Here is a 24,227-nt window from a genome sequence, read left to right on the forward strand (position 1 = left end):
ATCTTATATAGATGTTAATTTGGAGATTAAACGCGGGGTTTTTCGGCTTTAGTGAACGGGTCCCCTGAAGGACAGTTTCACAGATCCCCTAAAGATGGCAGTCAAACATGGGATTTATCTCCACCGTCTCCGGAGCGCCGAGCGGAGAGCGGCTCAGGAATTCACATCTGACGAGCTGTGGACACACACACACACAGAGACACACTGAGCTGCTGTGATTAAAACGTCGGCCGTGTTGCGCTACGAAGTAAAACATTGAGAAAAAGGGGGAGAAGGCCATAAAAACACTCACACAACAGCCACTGTTAGCCGTTAGCTCCGGAGCGGGCGGTGAAAAGAGCCGCTGATTTATCCTGAGAGTTTACACTCTGCACCAGCAGCTCGGAGGACATTTTGTCCACCCTTTACAAAAGACAATTCCTTCATTTAAACCCTCTGGTTAACTTTAAATACGACTGTTTTTTTTCCGAGTCTCCATTCGTCTGGTGTAAGAGAAGTAGGGTGGCACATCCGGGACACAACAGCCGCCTTTACGCGCGTTTGAGGCGGGAAGGCGTGGGGGGAACTAATCTTCCCATTTAACTATTTTTTAGTTTTATCCAATTTAATTTTAATGCTAAAAGGGGGGATAATTTCCTCTTTATCCGTCCACCCACCTCTTCGGGAAAGGACTCCAGCCTGTGAGTCAAGGTGAGTGTTTCAGGTGATCCACCACATAGACGTGAGGTTGTTGTGGATCACAAGACTGTGCTTTAAACTTCATATCAGTGTGCTCTTAAATAAACTGCAAAACTAAAATACACATTGCTTTACTCGAAATGCAGTTTTATCAAGCACTTTATATGAGCCAGCACGCAAACAGATAAGTAGCAAACTAACTACACACCCTACAATGGCTATAAGGTGCTTTATTAAGAAGCCAAATAGTGACAACCTATACCAAACTACATATAAATCTGTATATCATGTGTACATATTCATAGGCTAGGCTATAGGCTGGCTGTGAGTTTTTGTTTTGGGATCTGTTATATAGACTTAGTTTAACCTTTTTTTTTTTTGGAAATGTAGTATTGCTACTCAAATTAAATTATCTATAATTTTATAATTTATAGTTAATTTCATAACATTTCATAGTATTTCACTTTAAACGTCAGGGCATGGAAGGTATGAGATATGACCTATTTCTGAGTGCAGTTCTTAAAAAAACTAAATGAAAAATAGTTGAAAAATTCCACCCCATATAAGCTGAAGACATACACACTTGCACGCACACAACCACACAAACACATACACAAATCTTCTCTAGTCAGTACATTATTAAGCAAGATGTAGTGTAAATAACGTTTACATACCACCCCCCCCCCTCCCCCCAACCCCTCAAAGCAGAAAAAATGGTCCGGATTAACAAATTCAACCAATTATTGATTTATTCACATATTTTTTTCCTTTTAAACGCAAGGTGATTTAGGGAGGAGGTCAAAAGTCTATGGAGATGGCACACACATAGTGTGGAAAGAAAAAAGTTCACATCCTTTTTTAAAAAAAATCTATTAGAAACAACATAATATGCAGAACAATACGATAGCATTTACAATACTTAATTCCCAGTTCTCATATGAGTCCAAAATTTTACAACAGTATACAGATTCGCCTCCTCCCTCCCCCTTTAGGAGTTGATATAGTAATAATTTCAATCTTTCTCTTTCTCTTGGTTTGATCTCCTCTCTTTGTGTAGGGCACATCCATTGTGAGTGTCCCATGGTGCGCAGAGGCTGGCTCCTTTCTTAAACCCAGTTCATGCTTAAGAACAGAGCTCTTCAGTTTCTGCAGCAGAGTCAGCACATAATAGTTGCCGGATGAGCACCAGAAACAAACCAATCGCAGTTCCCTGTCTCGAGCACGGCCGTATCGAGGGTCCGTTTGTTGTAGCAAACTACTGGGCGTGGATGTCCATGACTTGTCCGCCCATGGTGGGGTCTCCTGGGGGAAGCATAGGGGGGCTTGAGGCTGACATGGGCATGGCAGGGTGGGGTGGTCCTCCATGCATCAACATTGCTGAGTGCTGGGGGTGTCCAGGAATGTAGGAACGCATGGGAGGCCCAGGCCGCAGCTGGCCAGAGTGGTGGGGGAGCTGGGGGCCGCCGTAGGCTGGCTGGACCATGCCCATGGCCATCGTGCCGCTGTGACACAGGTAGTCCCCTGGCATGCCCTGCAGTCCTGCGGGAAGTAGAGAGGGATCAGTAAGTGAAATTCAGTTTTAAACACTTAAGACAAGGCATTATATCTCTACTTACATTAAAACATGACTGGAAATAGATTATCAGAGAAGCAACTGGGCTAAGTACATGACTAAAAATCCAATTTCCTAGCATTACAATTATAAGTACACCTTATATACCAAACAGATTGTCTGGAGTTCAGTTCAATGTTAATGTAAACGTTAGGACCAGAGTGTCCACTTGTAACCAGACATTTTTAAAGCCACATGAAAAATGTCACTTTTGGCCACTGAAAATAGAGCTTTTTGAAGACGCTATCCAAGTTGGAGATTGGGTGAGAAAAATGAGCTTTATGAAATTGCTGACATCACATGTATGTTTCTGGCTGAATCTCAAATAACTCATTGCTTCCAATTTACGGAATTATATAAGTCATAAAGCTACAACATCTAGACTCAGATAGCACTAGATATCAGTTTACAAAACAAATTATTACATACAAAAATATTATTACTATTAAAATATATAATGCTTTGTTAAGATTCAGAACCCATAATATTGTGACTTGCATTGTACACTACAGAGGGAGTAGTGTGTAACTGAAAATTGATTAAAAATGATTATTTTTTTAAATATACAGATATATGTCCATATAGCCTAAATATTAGGGCTAATGTGATGGTTAGATGTTAAAAAGTGATGTTAATTGTGTTTGCTATAATATTAAAACTATTAAGGTCTGAATCTTCTTGTTTTGTTTGTATGTGTGTGTTTCAGTGTGGCAAAATGAAAAAAATGGACTTTGTTTCTGTGAAACAGCACTGCACATAAAACTTGTAAAATTCCCACTCTTCCTACCGACAAGAACAAATGTGACAGCCACTGATAATATGATCTTCTGATTAAATTTCGCCACTATAATATCCATCACTACAGACTTGTCCTGTTATCTCTCCGGATAACCGCAGCGTTTATGGCCTATGTTAAATTTAATACATATTTAATTAATGAATGCAATCTCAGAAATGTGATCTGCACTTCATGATTGTAGTGGGCTATCACAAGAGCAGTGCTGTAGCAAAAGCTGTCCTCCAACACGAACAAGGGCAGCAGAATGAAAGGGTTCACACAGTGGGTGTGGGTCTCCAGGGACTGGCTCACTGGTTGTAGCACAGCACTCTGCCTCTTCTGCCTGCACCAGGGAGCCGTCCCCAGTGCAGTATCCATCCGGCCCGGCCTGAGCCACAATCACACCGGCCCACTCAACTGGAAGACTGCCCTTCACTAAGGTCAGGCCGAAGGACGGCATGTATCTGTTGTTCTACCTGATCTGTTAATCTTATATTAACCTTAAAGAGGAATAAATACACAGGACAAATCTATATAATTACTTTCCCCAATGGGATTTCCTAATAGACTAGCAAATGAAGTTCTCACATGCTCTGTCAATATGGATGTCTACCTGGAACATTGTAAAAAATGTCAGCACTTTCTTGAGGAGCGATGAATGAGATATTTATAAGTATGTGATAAACATTGTGGTGATATTTGTTTTCAATCAAAAAATATTGTAAATCATGTCTACAGAAGACTATAGCATTGCATGCAAGCGAAGCAAGAGATTGCAAACACAAAAGAAAAAGCTTCCTCAGGTTTCATGCTACGTTGAGCTTCACAGGAACGCACATTAACGCATTGCTGTTTGGAGCACGAGCCAAGTCTTCAGACGTCAAGCTTTCGCCAGAAGAGTTCATAACAATGACAAATGAGGTAAAATAAGCCATCCTTTTATGCCTCGTGCCGCCTCCACTTATCTCTCTTTAAACACAATAGGCAAAGGTCTGCGGCTCACGCAGAAACTGCCGCTGAGAAACAGAGCCATTGTGCTCAAATTAAAGAAGAAAGGTGAAAATCCACAAAAGGCTGTCACTTGAGAGGCTTCACCTGTGCAGGCGTGAGTGTGCCACTAGCATAAAGGCCACTGGCCCCAAAGCAGCCGCGTGAAACCCACGGCCCATACACCAAAGAGCTGAAGCGTTCACTCATTATTTCATTTACCAACACTGCTCACTTAACAGCTTCTGAATGGCTGTGTATTAGCCTTCCTCTCTAAATGTGTGTGTGTGTGTGTTGGGCAGAGCTGTTTAGCACTTACAGGCACGACCTAAGCTTTTCTGGGGTCATCAGTTGCATTTGATTTTAGCCTTTTAACACTGTTTTGCAACTATCAGGCAAATGGAAAACATCCGGCGTATCAGAAAGAGAGGAACGCCTCGGGTCGAGAAAAGGGCACGTGTCGCAAATTGCATTTTTTTTCTTTTAATAAGCCAATCAATACATTGAGCCATTTGCTGAATCATTTCTGCAGTACCACGGGACTAAATCAACAGGGGATATCTGCAAAGGCAATGTGAGAGCCAAATCCCCAAGGATCTTCCTTCAGTTTTTTTTCTTCAGTTACTTAAAAGTAAAAGTTCAGGCCGGCAAAGAGTGGGAGGGGGGTAGGTCTTGACCCAGTGGAAGGTTAACAAACTTCTGCTTAATAATTGGGAGGAATGAAATCGCAGACAAAGGGATCTCCAGCAGAGCCAGGGTTACCAGGCGAGCTCACCAAAGCATACCAGCGGCATCTGGACCCGGGTGGGGGAGGGGAGTTCAACATTTTTTCTATGTGTCTTTAATTAATGCTTTCTCTGATCACCATTGTTTTGAAATTGTAATTTCCAAATATGGGCCACCCTTGGCTAATTTCGTTGGAGTACCACAAAGGACAGTGCGGAGGGGGAGTAGACATAAAACGGCCATTCCTTCAGCTCCCCCTTCTTCTGCTTGAGTAGCCAGGCTGGATTCGCACTGACAGGTGTATTGTTTCCAAGACCCATAAGCTCTATAATCACGGGTAGAAAGCATAACGCTCTCACTAAGTAGGTTTAATTGGCTTTGGTTTTAAGTAATGTTGCAGTGTGACTGCTAGGAACACCTTAATTTCAGGTCTCGGGACTCCCTGGCAAATAACTGCTTAATCTTGCCTTAAGGAAAATTCTCCAACTAATGAAAATTGCTTATAAGAAATAATGAACCCTTGCTCTCTTAATCAAATAAGATAACTTTTTTTTGTAATAACCTATTAATTTAATTGGTCATGAAGTATAAAACATATCCCTTACATTTAATTGACCTAGAAACTAAAGTAACAATATTTAAATTAGACAAGCTAGGAATTTTTAGTGATGAAGCCATAAAGACCAGGCATTCTCAACTGCAGCGACATATTTCTGTCACACTCTGCTTCTCTTTCTCTTCCTTTACTCTCTCACTCTTTCTCGCTCTATCTTTCTCTCTTCCCTCAACCCATCTCATCTGAGATTCCACACACGGCCCAATTACAGAATTCAGCAAGCAAATTGAGGCTGTTTAAAGCAGGTTGCTCGCCAGTCTTCTGGGAACTATGGCAGCTGCTGGAACGCCAGCGTTTGGACACGAGGAAACACTCACTGTGTTTTCACACAGACGCACACACACATGCTGCTGACTCTTACACATACACTCATGGTGACAACCAGCCTGGATGGAAGCATTTAAATAGCGAGCACTACGTTATCGTAATGTTTTTCTTGGTTTAAGACGAAGGAATATTTTGGACAACTGAAGCATTCTTTCTGCGCATGGCCGCATTAATGGTCTCTATTTTCGCATACTGAATAAGTCAAATCCATTTGTCACAGTGCTTGTGATGGCATATTTAATTTGGATATAGTCAATTAGGCCAGGCTAAGCTGCGTACCCTGCTGAGCACACCTCCATTTTGCACTCCTTCACTTCCCCTCCCTTCGCCATAGGTAATCCTATTAGGACAGGCAGACTGGAAAACGGCGGGCCGAGTCAGGATCGATGGAAACACCTCTACCTTTTAAACAACAGCTCCATGCTAAGAGCGCTTTCTTGATTTTCTTGAAAAGACCCGGCTGCAGGTTTTGGCCGAGGGGCTCGCAAGCCCGTGATGGTGTGCTGCCGTGCAGGTTAGTGTATTAACGGAACTCATGCATCAGCTGCAGAGAGGCAGATTTATGACACGTTGGGGACATGCACTTTCCTCTCGCTGCACTGCTGTAGCCTGCTTACATTTCGCCAATCAGTCTGTTGCTATGGAAACGTCCCACCAGCCACCCCCCCTCACACACACCCACCTACCCATCCACCCCCCTCCCCTCCCGCCTTCGTCCAAAACCTCAACCTCAATCCCCCCACCTTCAACTCGCCATTCCCTGAACCAGCCTCCTTCCCTCCCTCCCTCTCTTTTCTTTCTCATCAGTCTTCTCCATTTTTTCCTCCAGTATGGTTGTGCACTGTTTAGTCTTGTGGCCAGTAAACTGAGCAAGACAACACACAGGAAAGGAAAGCCGACACTGCTAATGTGCACAGATCAGCAGTGGCAGATTCTCCAGCAGACCTTCTTTTAATTGCACCTGCTGAAGCACTAGTATTGTTAGTATTGGAGTCTGTTAAAGTGATGCATGTGAACCACCAAAATGAAATGTGTGTAAGTGCCACCCCCAAACCTCACTTTGGGAAAAGGTTAGATTTTGAAAAAAAGAGAAAAAAAAGAATTGAAAGCCCTGGTTTTGTACTTACTTCCCCCATTGCTTTGCGATTGGTTAACTAGAAGGTTACATGTAGTGCCACTGTCCCTCCATGCCCATATTCATGCCCATCCCACTCATAGGCCCTGGAAGAAGAGAGAACAATCGGAGAAGAATGCCAGAAAATGAGAAAATCAGACCAAGACTTAGGAGAGCAAGACAGGAATCAAGTACAGTACAAATCCCACATTGATGAAAGTTAAGATAAGAAAACAGTATAAGACAGACAAAATAAGCAAAAGCCAAAGTAAACAATATGATCAATGGCTGGGTCAGAAAGTACTCTGGCTTTGACCAAATCCTATAGCTTATGCTCAGAGGTAGAATGGGCAGAGGGAGGGGGGATAAGACGATGACCAGGAGTTGTAGAGGAGGCTCAGGGACACTGAGAGATGGGAGGGAATTCTAGGAAAAGGGGATGAGACACTCGAGACTGTAGGGCCTGAGCATCAGGGCTTAAGAAGAGAAAAAGAGAGAGGGGGGGGAGAGCAAGGGTAAGGGTAAGAGTAATGTGATGTGCTACACCTGTGCTACTGAGGGAATAGACTATCCCCTCCCAGCCAGACTGGAGAGTTTGGCAGTAGTGAGGGAGTAGAAGAGGGGGGCTTGGTGGGAAGGTGGGCGATGGCGGAGGAGAAAGAGACACGCCAAGGTCTTACCAGGTGGTCTGATTCCCATGTGCTGCTGGCCGTCCATCACGAAGCCTCCCATGGGCTGACCATCTGGGTTGTAGGGAGCTCCTTGACTTACTGTAGGAGGACGGGGGAGGGCACAGGACAGTGGTCAATTAGTGCTTTTAATTAAGTTTCCTTCGCTTAACATCATCTGGTAACGGACACATGGACTAATGCTTCTTAGCTCCCTCACTGTCGTAAGCGATTACGCTTCATACATATCAAATTAAATTTAAAGAACTTAGCATGGAACAAATCCTCCAAGAAATTTAACAGATGATATTTAAGAAGCTGTGTTGCATTCTGAAGCACTGACAACACAAACACAGTCAACCTAATGCATTAAGATTTAACCAAAAAGAAAAGAAAAAGCTAGAAATACATTTATACACCTTGTGAACTACGTAACATGTTATACTTACCATAAGTTTATGCAGTTTAAGGAGGACAGGACAGGGCACTCATTCAGTTTAAAAACAACAGCTGAGCTGAGCTTTACGCTGAATGAATGCCTTTGAACTTGCCTGAGTCCCCTAATGCACCTCTGCCCTTTGAACCCCATTACAGGTAATAAACTTTAAAGCAGTCCACAACAAGCCATGCACCGGGGGGGGGGGGGGGGGGTTGGGGGACCGCTCATTGCAAAAAGGGGTGAAGCAAAACAAATTCACAAAACATTGGATTAATATCATCCCCTTTAATTTGACTCCACTTTATTAGATTGTAATTTTCTTCAGTTTGACTCAAACAAGGTTTAGATCAGGCAGAGAAGCAGTAATTTAGGTTCTGACATCTCAGCCGTTGTTACGGTTTCAATAGTTTAATCGATTTCTTCTATTTGCTCCTTTGCTTTTTCTTTTAAGGCCGTTATATGGTGGCCTGAGTCAGCGTGATTAGTGCTTTGGGTTAATTGGATGGATTTTAGTGGTCAATCACTCCTGACATCCAGGCTGGGCAGCGTATTTACCGGCGGGCGTGCCTCCGGGTGCATGGCAGGAGGAGGGCTTTCGCCTGCGCGACTTGAACACAGTTACTATAGGGGACTTGCCTGCTCGGTTGGACTGGTCGATCATTGGCTGCACTATTCTTCTTCTTGCGTTAATGAACCTGGAAGACACAAAAAGAAGAAAAAAGAAAATGCGGCACAGTTAGTTGAGTAAGAATCTGACAGCTGTCAAAAAGTATGCCTGGTACACTGCAGGGTGTACGTTAGGGGTCCGCAAATTTATTGTGTTGCGCATGATACCCACAAACACACTGTTGAAAGCCCAGCCTAAAACTGTCCAGACCAGCCCGGGCAGCTAACCGAGAAAGGTGAAAGAGGAGGATTATTTTCCTTTAAGTCCTCAGGTGGGAGAGAAGGGAGTGTCGTGGTGAAATCACCACCAACAGAGAAACGTATACTGAACTCACAAAGCTTAACGGCTTGTACAAACTTGTACGGCCTCAACATACACCACCTCACGAAAGTAAATACAGCTAATCCACCAAATGGCCCTCCTCTGTTTCTCTGCATGTTTTAGAGACATGTCATGTTTTTCTTCATTTTTTTTACTTTCTGTCATTACTTCAGTTCCTTACAGGGGAACAGATTCACGCGTTGAGGAGTACATAGCTGGCATGTGTCACAGTTTGCAATGGTATGTAGGAAATGTTCTAGCAGAAGACCAATGTCACTTTGTTAAAAAGCATGAGGCAGATTCTATTTTAGCTTCTTCACAAAGAAAACTGAACTTAAATGATCAGTTTACTAAAAGTTTACTGCAGAGTCTGAGCCTTAACTCTATTCTTAACAAATGTAACATTTGTATGGGAATTAAAAGTCTGTGGCACACATTGGCTACCCCTTTGCTTTGCCGTTCCTAAATCCAGCACCACTGCTCTCCTACTTAGCTTAAAACTTCAGGGTTGACCCCCTGACCCCAGTGACCTCCAGGAGAGCAAGCTCAGGGGTTCCAACTTGATTTATGTCCCCCTGCTGTTGCCACAGTTGGACACTTCCATTTCGTCCTTTGAGGGGGGAATTAGTAGACTTTTAAGGAAACAATAGCCAGGCCACTCTTTTCAGCAGGGTCAGGGGTGGAGAGATATAGCTAGAAAGTAGTTTCAAGATTAGTGTTGTGCTCATCTGCTTGGATGCTACCACAATTTGAAGTCTCCTGGTTTCTTGGTTCCTTTAAACATTTAATGCAATAAATGCAAATCCACTGAGTGATTACTAAAAGGTTCTGTGGCAAAGGCAATGGTCATTTATAGAACTAATATATGACATGATGCTTCAATTATAATTATTACTGCTAAAATATGTGTGTGTGTGTGTAAAAGGTATAAACCTAAAGTTGGATCCTTCTACTCTTACTTCTTCTACTCCCAATGATGGAGAACCTGTTAATGGGACCTTTAATGCTTTTATGCTACAAGAGGATCTCGCATGACTTCAGAGTCGTCTGTTTTTTACAGTTATCACCGGTATCGCTTGCCGACACCAAACATCACCTTAAAACCTATGAAAAAGGAAGCAGGGGAGGAATGTAGCAACATGGCAGTGCACCATCAAATGAGGGAATGTCTGGAGTTTTATCATCAGCACCAGCGCGGGGAGCAGGGGGAGTCGTGGCCTAGGCATTCCTTTTATTGCCTTCCCTTCTCTGCCTGCATCTCTGGATCCAGGGTCAGAGGCGGGTCAGCACCGTCTATCTGCTGACCTCTGCCGTTCATGTTTTCTTCACTTCTCCCACCCTCTGTATCCTTCTCTCTGTCTCTTTTTGTCTGTCTGTCTGTCTATCTTCCTGTCAATCTGAAGAAACTACTTGGCTTGGACTGTTCATTTTGCATGGGAGTATTTTTTTAAGGTATCTAAATCTTCCTTCGCCATATCTAAGGCCAGATGCTCCAGAAGACTGGAACAAAGGACAAGTGCTACACAATACCAGGCAGGGGGAGGGAGAAAAAGAGTGAGAGAGAGAGAGAAAGAAAGAGAGGGAGCAAAGGAACGAGGGCGGGTAAGTAAAGCAAGGGAGGGAAGTTAAAGGGGAGGGGGGCTGGCTAAAGGAGTTGTGAAGAGAAAGAATGATCCTGCTCTGCTCTGTGCAGTAGGCAAACTGTTTAAAAAAGGGGGTTCGTACAGAGAGAGGGTGAAGGAGAGAGAAAACAGAAGACGAGAGAAACCAAGAGATAGAGTGTGAGTGGTGAGCTTGAGCCGCCATTACTCCATTAGGAGTAAGAAGTTCACCTCCGCTCGACCCCGCCGTGCCACAGGACCGCGTTTACGGCCTGTTCAGTTTCAACTTCCCATCAGCACACAATGAAGGGCGCTATTCAGCCCAGGCCCTGGACAATGGGTGCCTATTTTGGAGCAAAACGCCACCGGTGGCACCTCTGAAGTCGGGTGAAAGGAACAGAGGGTGAAGGGGGAAGGAAAAAAAAGACAGAGCTTAGAAAAATGACTGAATTAAAGCCACTTATGAGTCAAATGAGGCACGAAAAAGAAGCCCGGCCTTCACGCCTCCTCCCTCCAACTTGCCTCCTCCTTCACCAAAAAGTGTGTGTTTGTTCATACTTTTCCACAGCTCCCTTTACTCCTCCATACACAGAGAGTGGAACTGATTGCTGTCTCGTCTGCCGGGGCCCTCATAATATCCCATTCTCATTACAAACGCCCAGGTGTAGCCCAAACGGCACGTGAAATGGCCAATTAAAAGCAAGAAATTGTCTTTTTCATCAGCTGCCTTTGTTGCGTGACCAATTAGGGGATAATTTAATAACCGTTGCTGGAAAGATCCAGATTGGAGATACAAAAGGTTACATCGCGGCGTGTCTATCTAAATGCATATGAAGTAGGCCATTTTCCTCAGCAGGGCTTCTTTTATTCGCCTCGCTCTCCTCTCCTCTCCCCTTCTCCTTATCTCTCTCTCACTCTCTTTCTGTCTCTCTTTTTTTTTCCTCTCTCTCCACAAATCTAACCTGAGTGCAGTGTGCGTATGCATGACTACAGACAACAAAATTCACTCATGAAATCACATTCCAACCCACTCAGCTAAATTTACATGTATATTAAAATTCCACACAAGGGCACATCAGTTACACCGTAGTAGAAGAAGAGGAAAAAGAAGAAGAGGAAGAAGATGAATGATAAATCTCTCCATACATTTGTCTTCAGCACCGATAACAAAAACAAACACGAAAAAAAAAAACCTGCATGACAAAAGGACAGTGGCAACAGTTTGCATATGAAATGTAATTATCATAAGGCTGATCTTTCATTGACACAAGGATGGAGACGTTCTAATTAGAGAGCAGTGTTGTGAGATCATGGGCAATTTCTGCACAGGCCCAATTCTATTCTACTCTATCAATATCCAACCTCCCTACACCCCCCCTTAATTCACACACACACCTCCCCCTATATCACACCCCTCTGGTGAAGTCAACTTTATTATCCATGTCTCGACCAGAGATCCATTTACTTAAGTAATTAGTTACTGTAGTCTTCAGTCACATGTTGGCATGCCTGCAGGCGGAGTGGAGAAATAAGAGCATCGCTCCTTTTATTCTGATCTGAAGCTCAAAGTCATAAAAAACAAAAAGTCCAAGACTGCTCCCTCCCCCCTCCTGAGTCAAACCGGGGTCAGTCTCTCAGCCCTGCTTGTGTTTAAATAAACCCGTCCAGCTGTTTGCTGCACAAATTCCATTTACACTCTTGCCACCCCTCTCTCTCTCTCTTTCTCTTGTTCGCTCGCTCACTCACTCTCGCCAACACATGCATGCAAGCACACGCATGCACACACAACACGCATTTAGTCAGCACATGGACGTATAACATAGCAGTAGACCAAGTATGTACTATGTTATGAATGTTGAATTTTAGTCAATTTTATGGACACTGCAGGTAAAAAAACTGACCAGAGACAACCTGCCAATGCTCACTGTCCAGCCTAGATGAGTGCTACTTACTATATTAATTCCTCTTACTTTATTACTACCTCTAACCTTTGCCACTGTAGACAGCTTCCTGAAGTGCAGTATAAAGATGTTTTTCACACGTCACACTGTATGCTCAGACATCCTCAATCAGAACTCACATATTTCAATAAAAACAATATTTGATGATGTATTTATTGTAGGCAACCACTATCAGGTTTCGCTCAAACTCCTTGCCATGAGGATATCGGCCAGTGTCCAACCTCACTCATAAGATAACACTTCACAACTTACACAGTTGGATATGGGTATTCCCAAGCCGCCCCCTGGGGAAACACTTTATGATTCATTCACATACTGCTATGGCATGACTTTTGGCATGCAAGTGTGATGTTTACAAAACTTAGATAGGTAGATATGTACTGATATGCAAAAAATATTTAGATATCAGTTCCATTATCGTGCATCCCATTATGAAATAATTCATAATAGTCACTGAAGATTAAAAAAAATACCAAATAATGTATTTAATGTCTCAACAATAAGTTAAAATAAATTGTCTTTCACTGCATTAGCTCCACCTTATCTAACCCCAACCTGCACTCGTCACCAATCACTGATTCTAGAAGCAGCCAGTCCATCACTCACTTCTTCTGCTTGACCATGAAAGTGAGATTTTGACTCCCCTGTGCCTGTAGGGGGGAATAGGGGGGGGGGCCCTAATTCTTCACAAACATTACAGGGATTACCTGCACCACTCTGCAGCAGCTCTACCCCTGCCCAAAGAAAACAGTGCAGATGTAGAAGCGGCTTGGCCTAATCTCTGTCTCTCGCTGTTTCGGTGGACTGCTATTACTCCATCAACCCCCCCACCCCCACCCTACACACCCCACACACCTTCCATTCCCCACCACTACCGGCAAAGCCTCAGCTCCTCTCACCAAACACAGTTAAAACCTTTCCATTAACAGAGCTGTGAAGCTGCCACTAAAGCCGGTTTTTACAGCGCAGGGGCCGCCGCCTGGGGCCCCTGGGACGCACTTTATAAACACTTGGCCAGCCGGGGAGATGGAGTAAGAGAGAGTGAAAGCGAGGGGAACGAGAAAAAGAGAGAGAGAGAGACTGAGAGATTGAGTGTGGTGAACCGAGAGAGCATTTAGCTTAGAGACCCCAATCACCTTCTTCTCTGATTAGCCTTTCGCTATTAGCACTTGGCACTGAGAAACAACAGCTCTGGAAGCTGTGAACCGGTTCAGCGAGACGAGAGAGGAAGAGCGAGAGACATCTCGTTCATTTACATTTTATTAGTATGAATATTACTATGATTGCAACTATGTTTGTTGTTACTGTTGTTATCACTGTTGCTGTTGCTATTGGTAATGTAATTAGCTAGTATCGTACTTCAGTGAGAGAGAGAGAGAGAGACAGAGAGAGAGAGTATGAGAGAGGAAGAGAGAGAGAGAGAGAGAGAGAGAGAGGTCTTGCACTCCCCTCGAGCTGGCGACTATGAGGTCATTCTTGGCAACATGCAGTCTGCTCGCTCTCCCCTGTTTCCCCACCCAACCCAGAGAGAAAGAGAGAGAGAGACAGACAGATAGACAGGAAGACAGATAGAAATAGGGCAATATAAGGATTCAAAACAGCAGTGTGTGAGAAAGAGAGAGAGGGAGAGATAGAAATATAAAAAAAGGAAGAAGAGAGAACCGAGCTCAGAGAGAAAATGAAAATGAAAGAGACGGAGACAGAATCCCAAGCACAACTTTGGAAAGTTCTCAGCTTTGTGCCACCTTTGTCCAGTTCCTGTCTCCGAGCCTTTTTGATGCGGCCCAGTGCCCAGGGCCAGCGTTTCAGGCCAGGGGGCACTCCCTGTCTGGGCAAACACACACACACACACACACATACACCCACACACAAATGCGCAGGACTGTGATGTAGACTGGCAGTGCTGTGTGTGGCGGCACAAAGCCTATTAGAGGCGAGTGTGAAGCAGAGGAAATGACTGCATGGCAGCGTGTTTTATGCTTCTCCTCGTAGTCGTCGCTGCGGTGGTCTCCACCAGGTTCTTTAGCGCCCTTCCTGGCAACGGCATCTCTCGCTCTCAGTGCGGGCATTCACAGCCCGGCCTGGCAGCACAGTCTCGCAACCAGTCCAGCACACACACACGTACGGTACAGGTATGCTGTCCTGAATGACCAGCGATACTCCGAGCCAGCAAACGGATTGCAAAACCTAGCAGGACTGCAGTGTATGCAGTGGAACTGGTTCAACACGATTTAACACGATTTTTCTTTACCTTAAGGGTTTAACCCTGTTGGGTCACCATGGCTTGTATACCTTGAAAAGCCTGGTTAGCGATACCAGTTGATGGGAACTGTATGTAGTTATGCTGTAATTTTAAACCCCTTTAGACCACTTGTAAGTATCTCCAAAACAGCAAATTTACAGGAGATAGAAAACCCTTCTAAACTTTCAATGGAAGTCAATGGAAAAAAGTTTATTTTAGGTCATTTTAAAGTACTACTATGTCTGTTTATCAAGAAATTTTGTCACAGTGTAAGAGACAGTTTGTCTGTTCAAATTATGTAGTGAACTAAAAAAAAAACTACAAAAATTGAGAGTTTTTCATTGGACAGCATCAACTAATGTGAAGATTAAAGAAAAGGTCTGGGGGATAATGGTACATTCTTCACAGCAACTTTATGTAGCCATTTTTAAGTGTGCCTAAGAACATCATTGTCATATATAACTATTATTAAATATTAACTCCAGGGTTAAATACAAGTTAACGCGCAAGAAGAATTATGAGAATGGGAAACAAATGACACACATTTTTGTTTATTCCTGCAAATCTCAGAACTGAGACTCTGAACTTCACTGTGATCTAAAGCCCTAATGAAAATGAACAGTGGAGAGGGGGGTTCCTCGGCTAACGTGGGGTCTGGTCTGAGGAGAAGGAGTGCAAACGTAGCTGCCATTTCCAAATGCGGCCCTGCATATCCGCCCTCTGTCTTTCATGTGTAGATTCCTCCACAAAAGAGGGGATAAAAAGAGGAGAGAAATGAAGAAAAATGTAGGCTGTGCCTGGGGCTCAGTGTGATGTAAGACAGAGTGAGCGAGAGAGAGGGGTTGGGGGTGGGAGGGTTGTACCCTTGTATGGTTCACAGACTCTGCACAAATGCACGCGCGCGCACACACACATACACACACACACAAATATGCACACACACACACATACATATCCTCCCACAACTTATTGCCACAGAGTCGTCCATGCACATACAATACATCCCCAAGCTCAGAAACAGCCTTCCTGAAACAAAGAAGCAATTCTCACTGCATCCCTGTACTGTTCCTTAACACACACACACTCCTTTAGATACACACATGCACACACACACACACACTTTCACAAAGCCATCACACATGATAAAATATGACTGCGTGAGCAAGAAACACCTCCTCAACCGAACACATGTGCAAAACACACACACACACACACACACATTCACGCTCTCAAACAGATGCAAGGATCCATATATATATATACACCCAATCACTCAAATACACACATACACACACACACACACACTCATGCATATACTCTCCCAAACAGATGCATGCATGTACGCCCAACAGCATGAACACACACAGCTTTGTTTTTATATACAATGCCAGGACATGAAGTCATATGTCTCTTACGTATTATATATAGAAGGTTTTTACAGGGGTGTATATAGTGTACTATATACTCCAGCATCCTGCTGATTACTTAAAATGTGTTATGTTGTAATGGATCTTAATACTAAAGTCATGTTTTACATTAAGTTGCAACCAAAAAGGGAATCTAAACTGTTAAGGAGTGACCTGTACCTACTTGTTAGGTCAATAACAAGAAATTACAGACTTTTTTTACATAGGCTCTCCTTATGCATACTTTTCACAGACTAAAAAGTATTTGGAAAGATAACTGATAACGGTTAACAGCTGTGGCCTGTTTGGGCTTCTCTCATTATTTTATGACAAATGAAAGTGGTAAAGGGTTAAATTTGGGACTTGGTAAACTTGGTAACTATTAAGGAGAGGGCATACTAGTGCTTGTTCACACTAAGTCTGAGATTTCCTATGAAATAAAAAAAAAACAACAACAAAGTGTCCACACATTTGCACACTGTGTACATTTTGCTCTATTTACTGAGTTATGTAGCTGAAAATGTATGTTGAAATCAGGCTGACCAATCAGAGCTCCACTGCCCTGCTTGCAGACCAAACAAATGAGCATTCAGACAGGGGCAGAACGGCTCAATTTCTCCAGCGCAGAACACTTACAGATCAAGGTAAGTTCTTCACAGCAACTTTATGTAGCCATTTTAAGTGTGCCTAGGAACATCCTTATCTATTCAGTCTATTGTCTATTGTCTAGAAAGAACTTCAAATTAATCTGTCTTGCTAACAAGCACTTATGTAGTGGAGGTGCATTAAAGGTTGCAAAAGTGGACAGGGAGCAGAGAAAAGGTAGAAATGGACATTTATGAGAGCTATGTAGTTTTAATCCCCATTTACAGAGCATTTACGCAAAAAACAGGTTTCATTATGTTAAAAAAAATGTACCCAGTGTGAACAGGTTAAGAGGTCTACTTCAACTTAAGGTCAACTTAAGGAGAGGCCAAGTCAAAAATGTGGTACATTTATGAGTGTTTACTTCAAGTTGAAAACTACACCTCACATTTGAGAACAGAACGACCAGATTATACTGATAAAAACATCTGACAAAGCTTGTCTAGTTCTGTTTCATTTCATGATGCAATGATACAATAATACCTGTCAAACATGGTATCTGTACTGTTGTGGCATGGGCATGTACTTTATGGCTGCAAAAGGAACCAGATGGTGTAAGTGGTGTTTATAGGGAATGTGAATACTAATATAAATAGAAGAATTATTTTTACTATAAGTGTATAGAGCTATAGTTTATGCTTGGATTCAATCAAATGCAATTTAAAGCTTTAGGGTGGTACTTGTACTACACTGTATGAATGGATACAAATGAAGACCATACCAAAACATACAGTGGAAGTAACCCAACAGCTTGTTTTTAGATGGTAGATTTTCTCACCTAACTTCGCTTAACTTAACTCGTTGGTCTTCACGTTATTTGGCCAGCTTTGAGTTTATCTGACAGTGATTTATCAGTGAAAGTCAGGACATTTTAAAAAAGACAAGCACACACACACACACACAAAGACACACACAGATTCTCAAACAGATGCATGCGTACACGTACACTCAGTGACACACACGCATACACACACATACACACACATGCACAGAACCTCTCCAACTTGTCTGATGTTGACATAACACAGATAGAGATCAGGTCTGAGCAAGTGCTGAAATTCCAGTATGGCATTGTTAGCAAACACTCCAGAACTGACTGAGCCCAACTGCGCAGAAAGACAAACAATAATAATACCAGCGCTCATCAATCTGTGCTGGCTAAAGTTTCCCGCAGCTTTGGGGAAGGTGGTGGTGCTGGTGGTGGCGGGAGGGAGCGGAGTGGGCCGGCATGCCTGCGTGGAGCCGCCGTAAATACGGCTTTTGTTGGGCTGGGTGACCCCGGGGTGAGATGGTATTTCGTCAAAAGGCCACGGAGATTCACGCTAAAGCACCTTGACAGCGCGGCTGTGTGAAAGCTGCTGCAGGGCACGGGCTGCGACACGAAGCTGCTCGCTCACACACTTACACACACATACACACACTTACACACAGACCAGAACATGTTCCTGTGGACCAGCACAATATGTGCACACACATACATACACACCTATATAATAAGGGCATGCTCACACTCACACACATGACTCACTCAAAGTGACTAGTCAAAGTCAACGTGTTAAAACACCTAAACAGCATTACACTTGAATAAAACCGAGCGAGCTGAATAAGCCCCCGCAACTCGAGGAGGACCCCCCATTCAGCACGTTCCACGGTTTTCCCTGCTCTAATCCATACACCTAATCCAACTAATCAGCTAATGAACAAGTCTTTCCTGAGCCGCCGTGGGTGTGTTACAGCAGGGAAACACACATTTAAAGTGTGCGGAACCAGTGCTACAGCAAAACCTGCACACCTACTCTCTCTCTCACACGCTCTGCAGCAGCAGCAGCCACAGAGAAAGAGGTGTATCACCTCTTTGAGATACTCGGCGGGGTCAGAGGTCACGTTCTCCCTCTAAGCCTAAAGAGTGCTGCCAAAGAATACACACTCCGAGCATGGAGCAATCAGCCATAGCTTACTCAGAACAAGTTTCAACTGCTTTTGGCATGGGCGGGCCCGGCTGTCAAGGAGGTGAAGCATGCCAGTCATCCAGCTCAGCTCACTCTCTCTCTCTCTCTTTATCTCTCTCTCTCTCTCTCTCTTTATCTCTCCCTCTACCTGTGTTTCATTCTCTCTTTCTCGTACACTCTCAAACTAATAATTACAGAAGGAAATATTATTTACATTTGTATGCTATTAGTGAGCATTGCTCTTCTGTTTTACTTGTTTACTCTGTTTCTTTCCCTTTCCTTTCTCTCCTGCCTTCATTTCTCTTTACTCTTTCTCTCTCTTTCGTTCTCTCATTCTTACTTTCTCAATTAAAAAAAATACTGAAAAAAAAAACGATTCAGTAGTTATTTACAATTGTGTTGTTGAAGCATGGTAAGAGTTTTTTTTTAATCACCCTATTCACTTTGTTTCTTTCTGTCCTGCCTTTATTACTCTATCTATTTTCTATCTTTCTCTCTCTCTATTTATTTTTTTTCTCTCTTAAATAAAGAACTACAGCAGAAAGTATTATTGACATTTATGCTGTATTAGTAAGCATTGCTCTCCCTTTTTAACTAGTTTTTCTCTTTCCTTTCTCTCCTGCCTTTATTCTTCTCTTTCTCCCTTATTCTCTCTTTCTGTCTCTCTCCCTGTTTCATTCTGCCGTTCTTTTGTATTGTATTATTAAGCATTGCTTTCTTGTTTTACTTTGTTTCTTTTTCTTTCCTTTCTCTCCTGCCTTCATTAATCTTTCTCTCTCTCTTTTATTCTCTCATTCTGTCTTTTTCAATCGAAAAAGTACAGAAAAAAATATTATTTACATTTGTATTGTTAAAGCATGTTAAAGATCTTTCTCTCATGCCTTCATTCCTCTCCCTCTCTCTCTCCCTCCCCACTTCTATCTTTCTCTTTCTCCCGCTCTCCCTCCCTCTCTCCCTTCCTCTCTCAGTCAGAGAAACCGGATCCGGGGTTTGTGCGGACACTGTTTCTCTAAAGTAGCCCCGCCACACTTCTCGCCATGCTTTTAAGACTTTCATAAAAGCCGCCTTATTGACAAAACAATCCATCCCTGAGGTTTAAACACCATCTTTAAGGGCATTATTAAATTCCGCCAGGAAGGGAGGACTGGACACGGCGAAACCCGATGACCCGCCCATTGATTTCACATCAGCGCTCTTTATGGAGCGTTCTGAGAGCAAACACTCGCTCTCTTATCACCAGAGACTAAAACTCTACCTCTCTCTCTTTCCTTCCTTTGCTCTCTCTCTGTCTGTCTTTCTTTCTCTGTGTGTATGTGAGCTTTGTTTTCCTTGCTGGGTGAGTTACTGTAGTGGCTGCAGTGTGTAGCCTGTACCTTCCATATCGGAATACTGCATCTGAGTAAATCAACCTGATCGCAGCCGCCGAAAATAGACCTTGTAGTCAATCCACATTCTCCACTCACTGCTCGACTGTCTTCAGCCCAGCAATGTGCACTCATGCGTGCCCTGTGTGTGTGTGTGTGTGTGTGTATCTGTGTGTGTGCGTGCCTGAGTGTGTTGGTGTGCTCACATGAGCATAAGGCTGTGCACATGGGTGTGACTAAAACTGTATTTCTGTGTGTTCTTATACTGTATGTATGCTTTCCTCTTTTATTTTAATTCAGATTTTAAACACCTACAGCACAGTACAACCCAAATAACCAAATAGTCTCATGGTGGCATAACAATGCTACAGAGCCTCTGTATGTGAGTGTGTGTGTGTGTGTGTGTGTGTGTGTGTGTGAGAGAGAGAGATTTTCTCTATTCTGTCTTTTTTTTCTTTTCTTTTTGTTGAATATGAAAATCCAGATTGGAAGCGTTCCCTCACGCTGTGTTTTGTGCCAATAATTCATGAGCGATCTGCGCCCCGCACGCCCTTTAGCATTTTTATTTAATCTCCAGCCTGACGATTCACGGGACCCTCATCAATAATGAAGCCCTACATGTGTGTTAACAAGTCAGGAGCAGGAGCATGGGGTTTTTAAGAATGGCCCTTATCCCCCCATAGATTATTTTTCCTCTTTATCCCCAAGACTCACTCAATTTTCTTTAATTCTACTGCTATCTATGTATTCTCTATCTATATAAAACCATATAACATGATATACAGATATTATGTCAATAGGTCACAGATAGAGAGGTCTTATATGCAGTAGTGCTGTATGATAAATTGTATGTTTTACTTTGATTTAGTTTCACAATAAACACATCTAAATAGTTGCAATATTATTGTGAATAGCAGCTAATAAACTCAAAGTGCAGAAAACCTGCATGCAGCAACAGAGGGAGCTATTCATGTTGCAGCCTTTGATCATGTGACATAACTAGACTGGAGGCAGAGCGAGGTAGAGCTCCACAGTGAACGCACACACAAAGATACTACTTAGTTTGAGAAAAATTTGTGCAGCCAAACCAAGTAACAAAAAATCATTGAGGAGCTTAAACTTGAAAATTTTGATTTGTGTGTGTGTGTGTGTGTTTCACAACACTAGTGATCAAAGATAAATGTCCACATTGTGCATGATAACTTGATACTCTATTCTATTACTGTATATTCTATTCTCTCTATTGTCTATTGAGTGGATTGTAATGAAAAACTGATCTGCATTATGTGTGGCTGTTTTAAACGATTCGGGAAAGGTAAGTCAATAATCATGCTGGTGTTTGCGCAGGATAGCTGGCGTAGGTTTTATCTAGAGACGCTGCCGTTGCTCGCTCTATTTGATGAATTTCATCACTCTGTTTTCTGCTGCTCCGAGCCGTGTTGGCCCTGTGTTTTGACTTGCCTGATAAATAGAATAACAGCTCAGGATATTGCCTCTTAAAATCAGTGGGTCAGGAGGTAACATCACCGGGGGTTGCCATGGAGACACCCAATGGTGAACGTCCAATGGTGCACAGCAGGCCTATGGAGCAACAGATCCCTCTTGCTAACCCATGATGTGTCTGTCTCCTGCTCCCTCCCTCTCTCTTTTTCTCTCTTTTTTCTCTCGATCCCTCTCTTTCTCTCCCTCTCTGTCTGTCTCTCTCTCTCTACTCGGACAGTATCCACGTTCCTGTTCCCTTGGACGCACATATGCACAGTTACACAGACAGGCACACACACGCAGTGCAACACAATATGTGAGGGGGCAGAAAGATCTCAGCATGCAGGGTTTAGCAGCTAATACCCCTTAGATTAACCACCCCCGACTCATCATCATCATCCACACAGACACTTACACATACACACACACACACACTTATACACACACATAAACACTTGGTTTGAGCTGCTATTGTTCCATCGTCAGCCAAACCCTACCGCAAAGCCACCCGACACAAAACAGCGATCGCAGGGACGGGGTTAAAACAGGGCACACGGTCACATGACTGCCCGAGCAGCGCCCTGCCTGCTCCCCGGTGCCTAATGTGGCCGAAAGAATTGATCTCCCATGGGTTGCTGTGAGGTCACAGAAATTGATAACCCCAACAATACTCCCTTGTGTCAATCCTGACTGCGCCCTGCCGATAGAGCACTTGTGTAAATGAATCCTCCAAAGGCAAATATATTGTGAGCGGCCCATTGTCTCCAAGGTACCAAATTGAACAATGGCACGGATTATGTTGTCAGAAATTACATTTGGCGTAATGGCTGTTAATACATCTCCTATCTCTCCGGTCGGGCTCGGGCTCAGGCTCTGGCGTGTCCACGGGCACAGAGTTACGTGCGTCCGTTACGCGTAGGCTGCGGCCGACATCAAGGCCCAATTTATTCAGCAAAACCGATTAGAGCATGTAATCAGAACCTTAGCAATATTAATCTCTGACACTTATAAAATAAAGAGCGAAAGCGTTCGCACAGGCTGACGGAGGGACTTTCATGTCGGTCTCCGGCAACAATGTGGAAAATAAATGTGTGGTATAGGTTTTTACAAGGCGCACATCAAAAGCGCCGCCTGGACTCGCTTTCAGCGACACACCCCTGCCTCTCTCAGGCCATTCATTAGACATGGCTAATAACGGTAAGTACGTGCTGATAGCCGTCTCTGCTAACATGCCAACCGAGGGCAAAAGCTCACCCCAAACTTTATGGGTCTCCAGCGGTGGGAACCAGGGGAATCAAAAGAGCTAGTTAGCAAAAAACAAAAAAGAGCTCTGCGTATCATGTGATAGCACAAGAGAAAGCAGGCAGGCTGTTACTCTGAACTGCAGATAGGCTCACATACTCCCAACAGCTGATTGCTGGTATGACAGTCCTGTAGTCACGTGAGTAGAGAGGAGAATACTGTATTCTCACAGTTAGACATTTACATCTACATCTTTTGAGCATCTAATAGTTATGATAACATGTATTGGCAGATTTCCAGCATATGTTAAACATAGTATTTCCATATATTGTGCTTAAAAAAATTCTATTTTAAATAACTGCTGTGCCCTTAAGGGTAAAGATCACTGAGCATACTCTTTAACCCACTGCTGTGAGAATGTGTGCTCACTTTATCACTATGTTTGTGTGTTCACTGCACAGATTAGTTAAATGCAGAAGCCAAATTTGATCTGTGTCCAACACAAATGGTGAATGTGGTTTTCTCTTTGTTGTTGTTTTTTTTTTAATTAATGGTAATGTAATTAAAATGTCCAGTTTTAAGAACATTTAGAACAAATGCAGAGTAAAAGTGATTCAAAAGATTCATCTACCACTGGATAAACATTGTAGTCTAATCCAATAAGGTTTATAAACTAATATTTTATTAGTTTATAATTTATCTAATACTAGTTAGAGCAACACAGCTTAAGTATGCAGAAGAGGATTTAAAGAGATTTGCGAGACACGCTCCTCTCGTGAGAATTCCTATTAGATCTGTACCATGGCTGGAAAAATCCTAGCGGCGCTTTGGGTGGATTGATTTGGAGGCAGATGAGGCGGTAAGTGGGAGAGAAGTGGGAGGGGAGGTCAGGTGACAGGGGGTGGGTGAGTTGTGTGTGCATGTGTGTATGTGAGTGTGAGTGTGTGCTTGCTGGGGGGGGAGTGGAGTATTCAGTCAAATCATTAGTAGCTGCTTGCCACAGGCGAGGCTATTGATTGTATGTAAACACAAAAGGTACAATTGACTTACCAGTTGTTCACTTGTAGTATGGTAAGACCGGTGTCTTGTGCCAGTTGTTTTTTCTGTTCTTCTGATGGGTACGGGTGCTGCGCGAGAAAAACACAGAGAGACAAGCAGAAATAAGTCATAAATAAATCAATTAATGATGAATGTGTTTGGCGAGAGAGAGAGAGAGTTTGGCCGAGATGCAGGAGGGAGGCACCGCTCACACATTTGAGAGGCAAAAGTGGCAAAGCAGTTGTTAATTAGTGTGAAAAAGCGAGGTGTGTCTCTTTCTTAGAGTCATTAATGGAATATGAAATCGTGTAATTAATGGCAGCGAAAAAGGCAAGCCAATTATAAAGTTAAGTGAAGTGTAGAA

General features: G+C 43.2%; 1 protein-coding gene across 2 annotated transcripts in view; it reads right to left on the bottom strand.

Moving 5' to 3' along the window:
• Positions 1–1,409: 1,409 nt before the first annotated feature.
• meis1b (Meis homeobox 1 b) overlaps positions 1,410–24,227 on the bottom strand; it is a 70,247-nt gene continuing 47,429 nt past the window's right edge. Inside the window, exons 9-13 of one of the 2 annotated variants that reach the window (XM_007247353.4) lie at positions 23,876–23,952; positions 8,582–8,640; positions 7,519–7,608; positions 6,852–6,945; positions 2,093–2,217 (exon numbers count right to left, since the gene is read on the bottom strand). In XM_007247353.4, coding sequence (XP_007247415.1) covers positions 6,887–6,945; positions 7,519–7,608; positions 8,582–8,640; positions 23,876–23,952 — 285 coding nt within the window. In that variant the 3' untranslated portion in view covers positions 2,093–2,217; positions 6,852–6,886. Of the gene's footprint in view, positions 2,218–6,851; positions 6,946–7,518; positions 7,609–8,581; positions 8,641–23,875; positions 23,953–24,227 lie in introns of both variants that reach the window. The other variant, XM_007247352.4, reaches the window with a different exon arrangement.

Source organism: Astyanax mexicanus, chromosome 7 (genome assembly GCF_023375975.1).
Source record: "Astyanax mexicanus isolate ESR-SI-001 chromosome 7, AstMex3_surface, whole genome shotgun sequence".
Lineage (NCBI taxonomy): Eukaryota > Metazoa > Chordata > Actinopteri > Characiformes > Acestrorhamphidae > Astyanax > Astyanax mexicanus.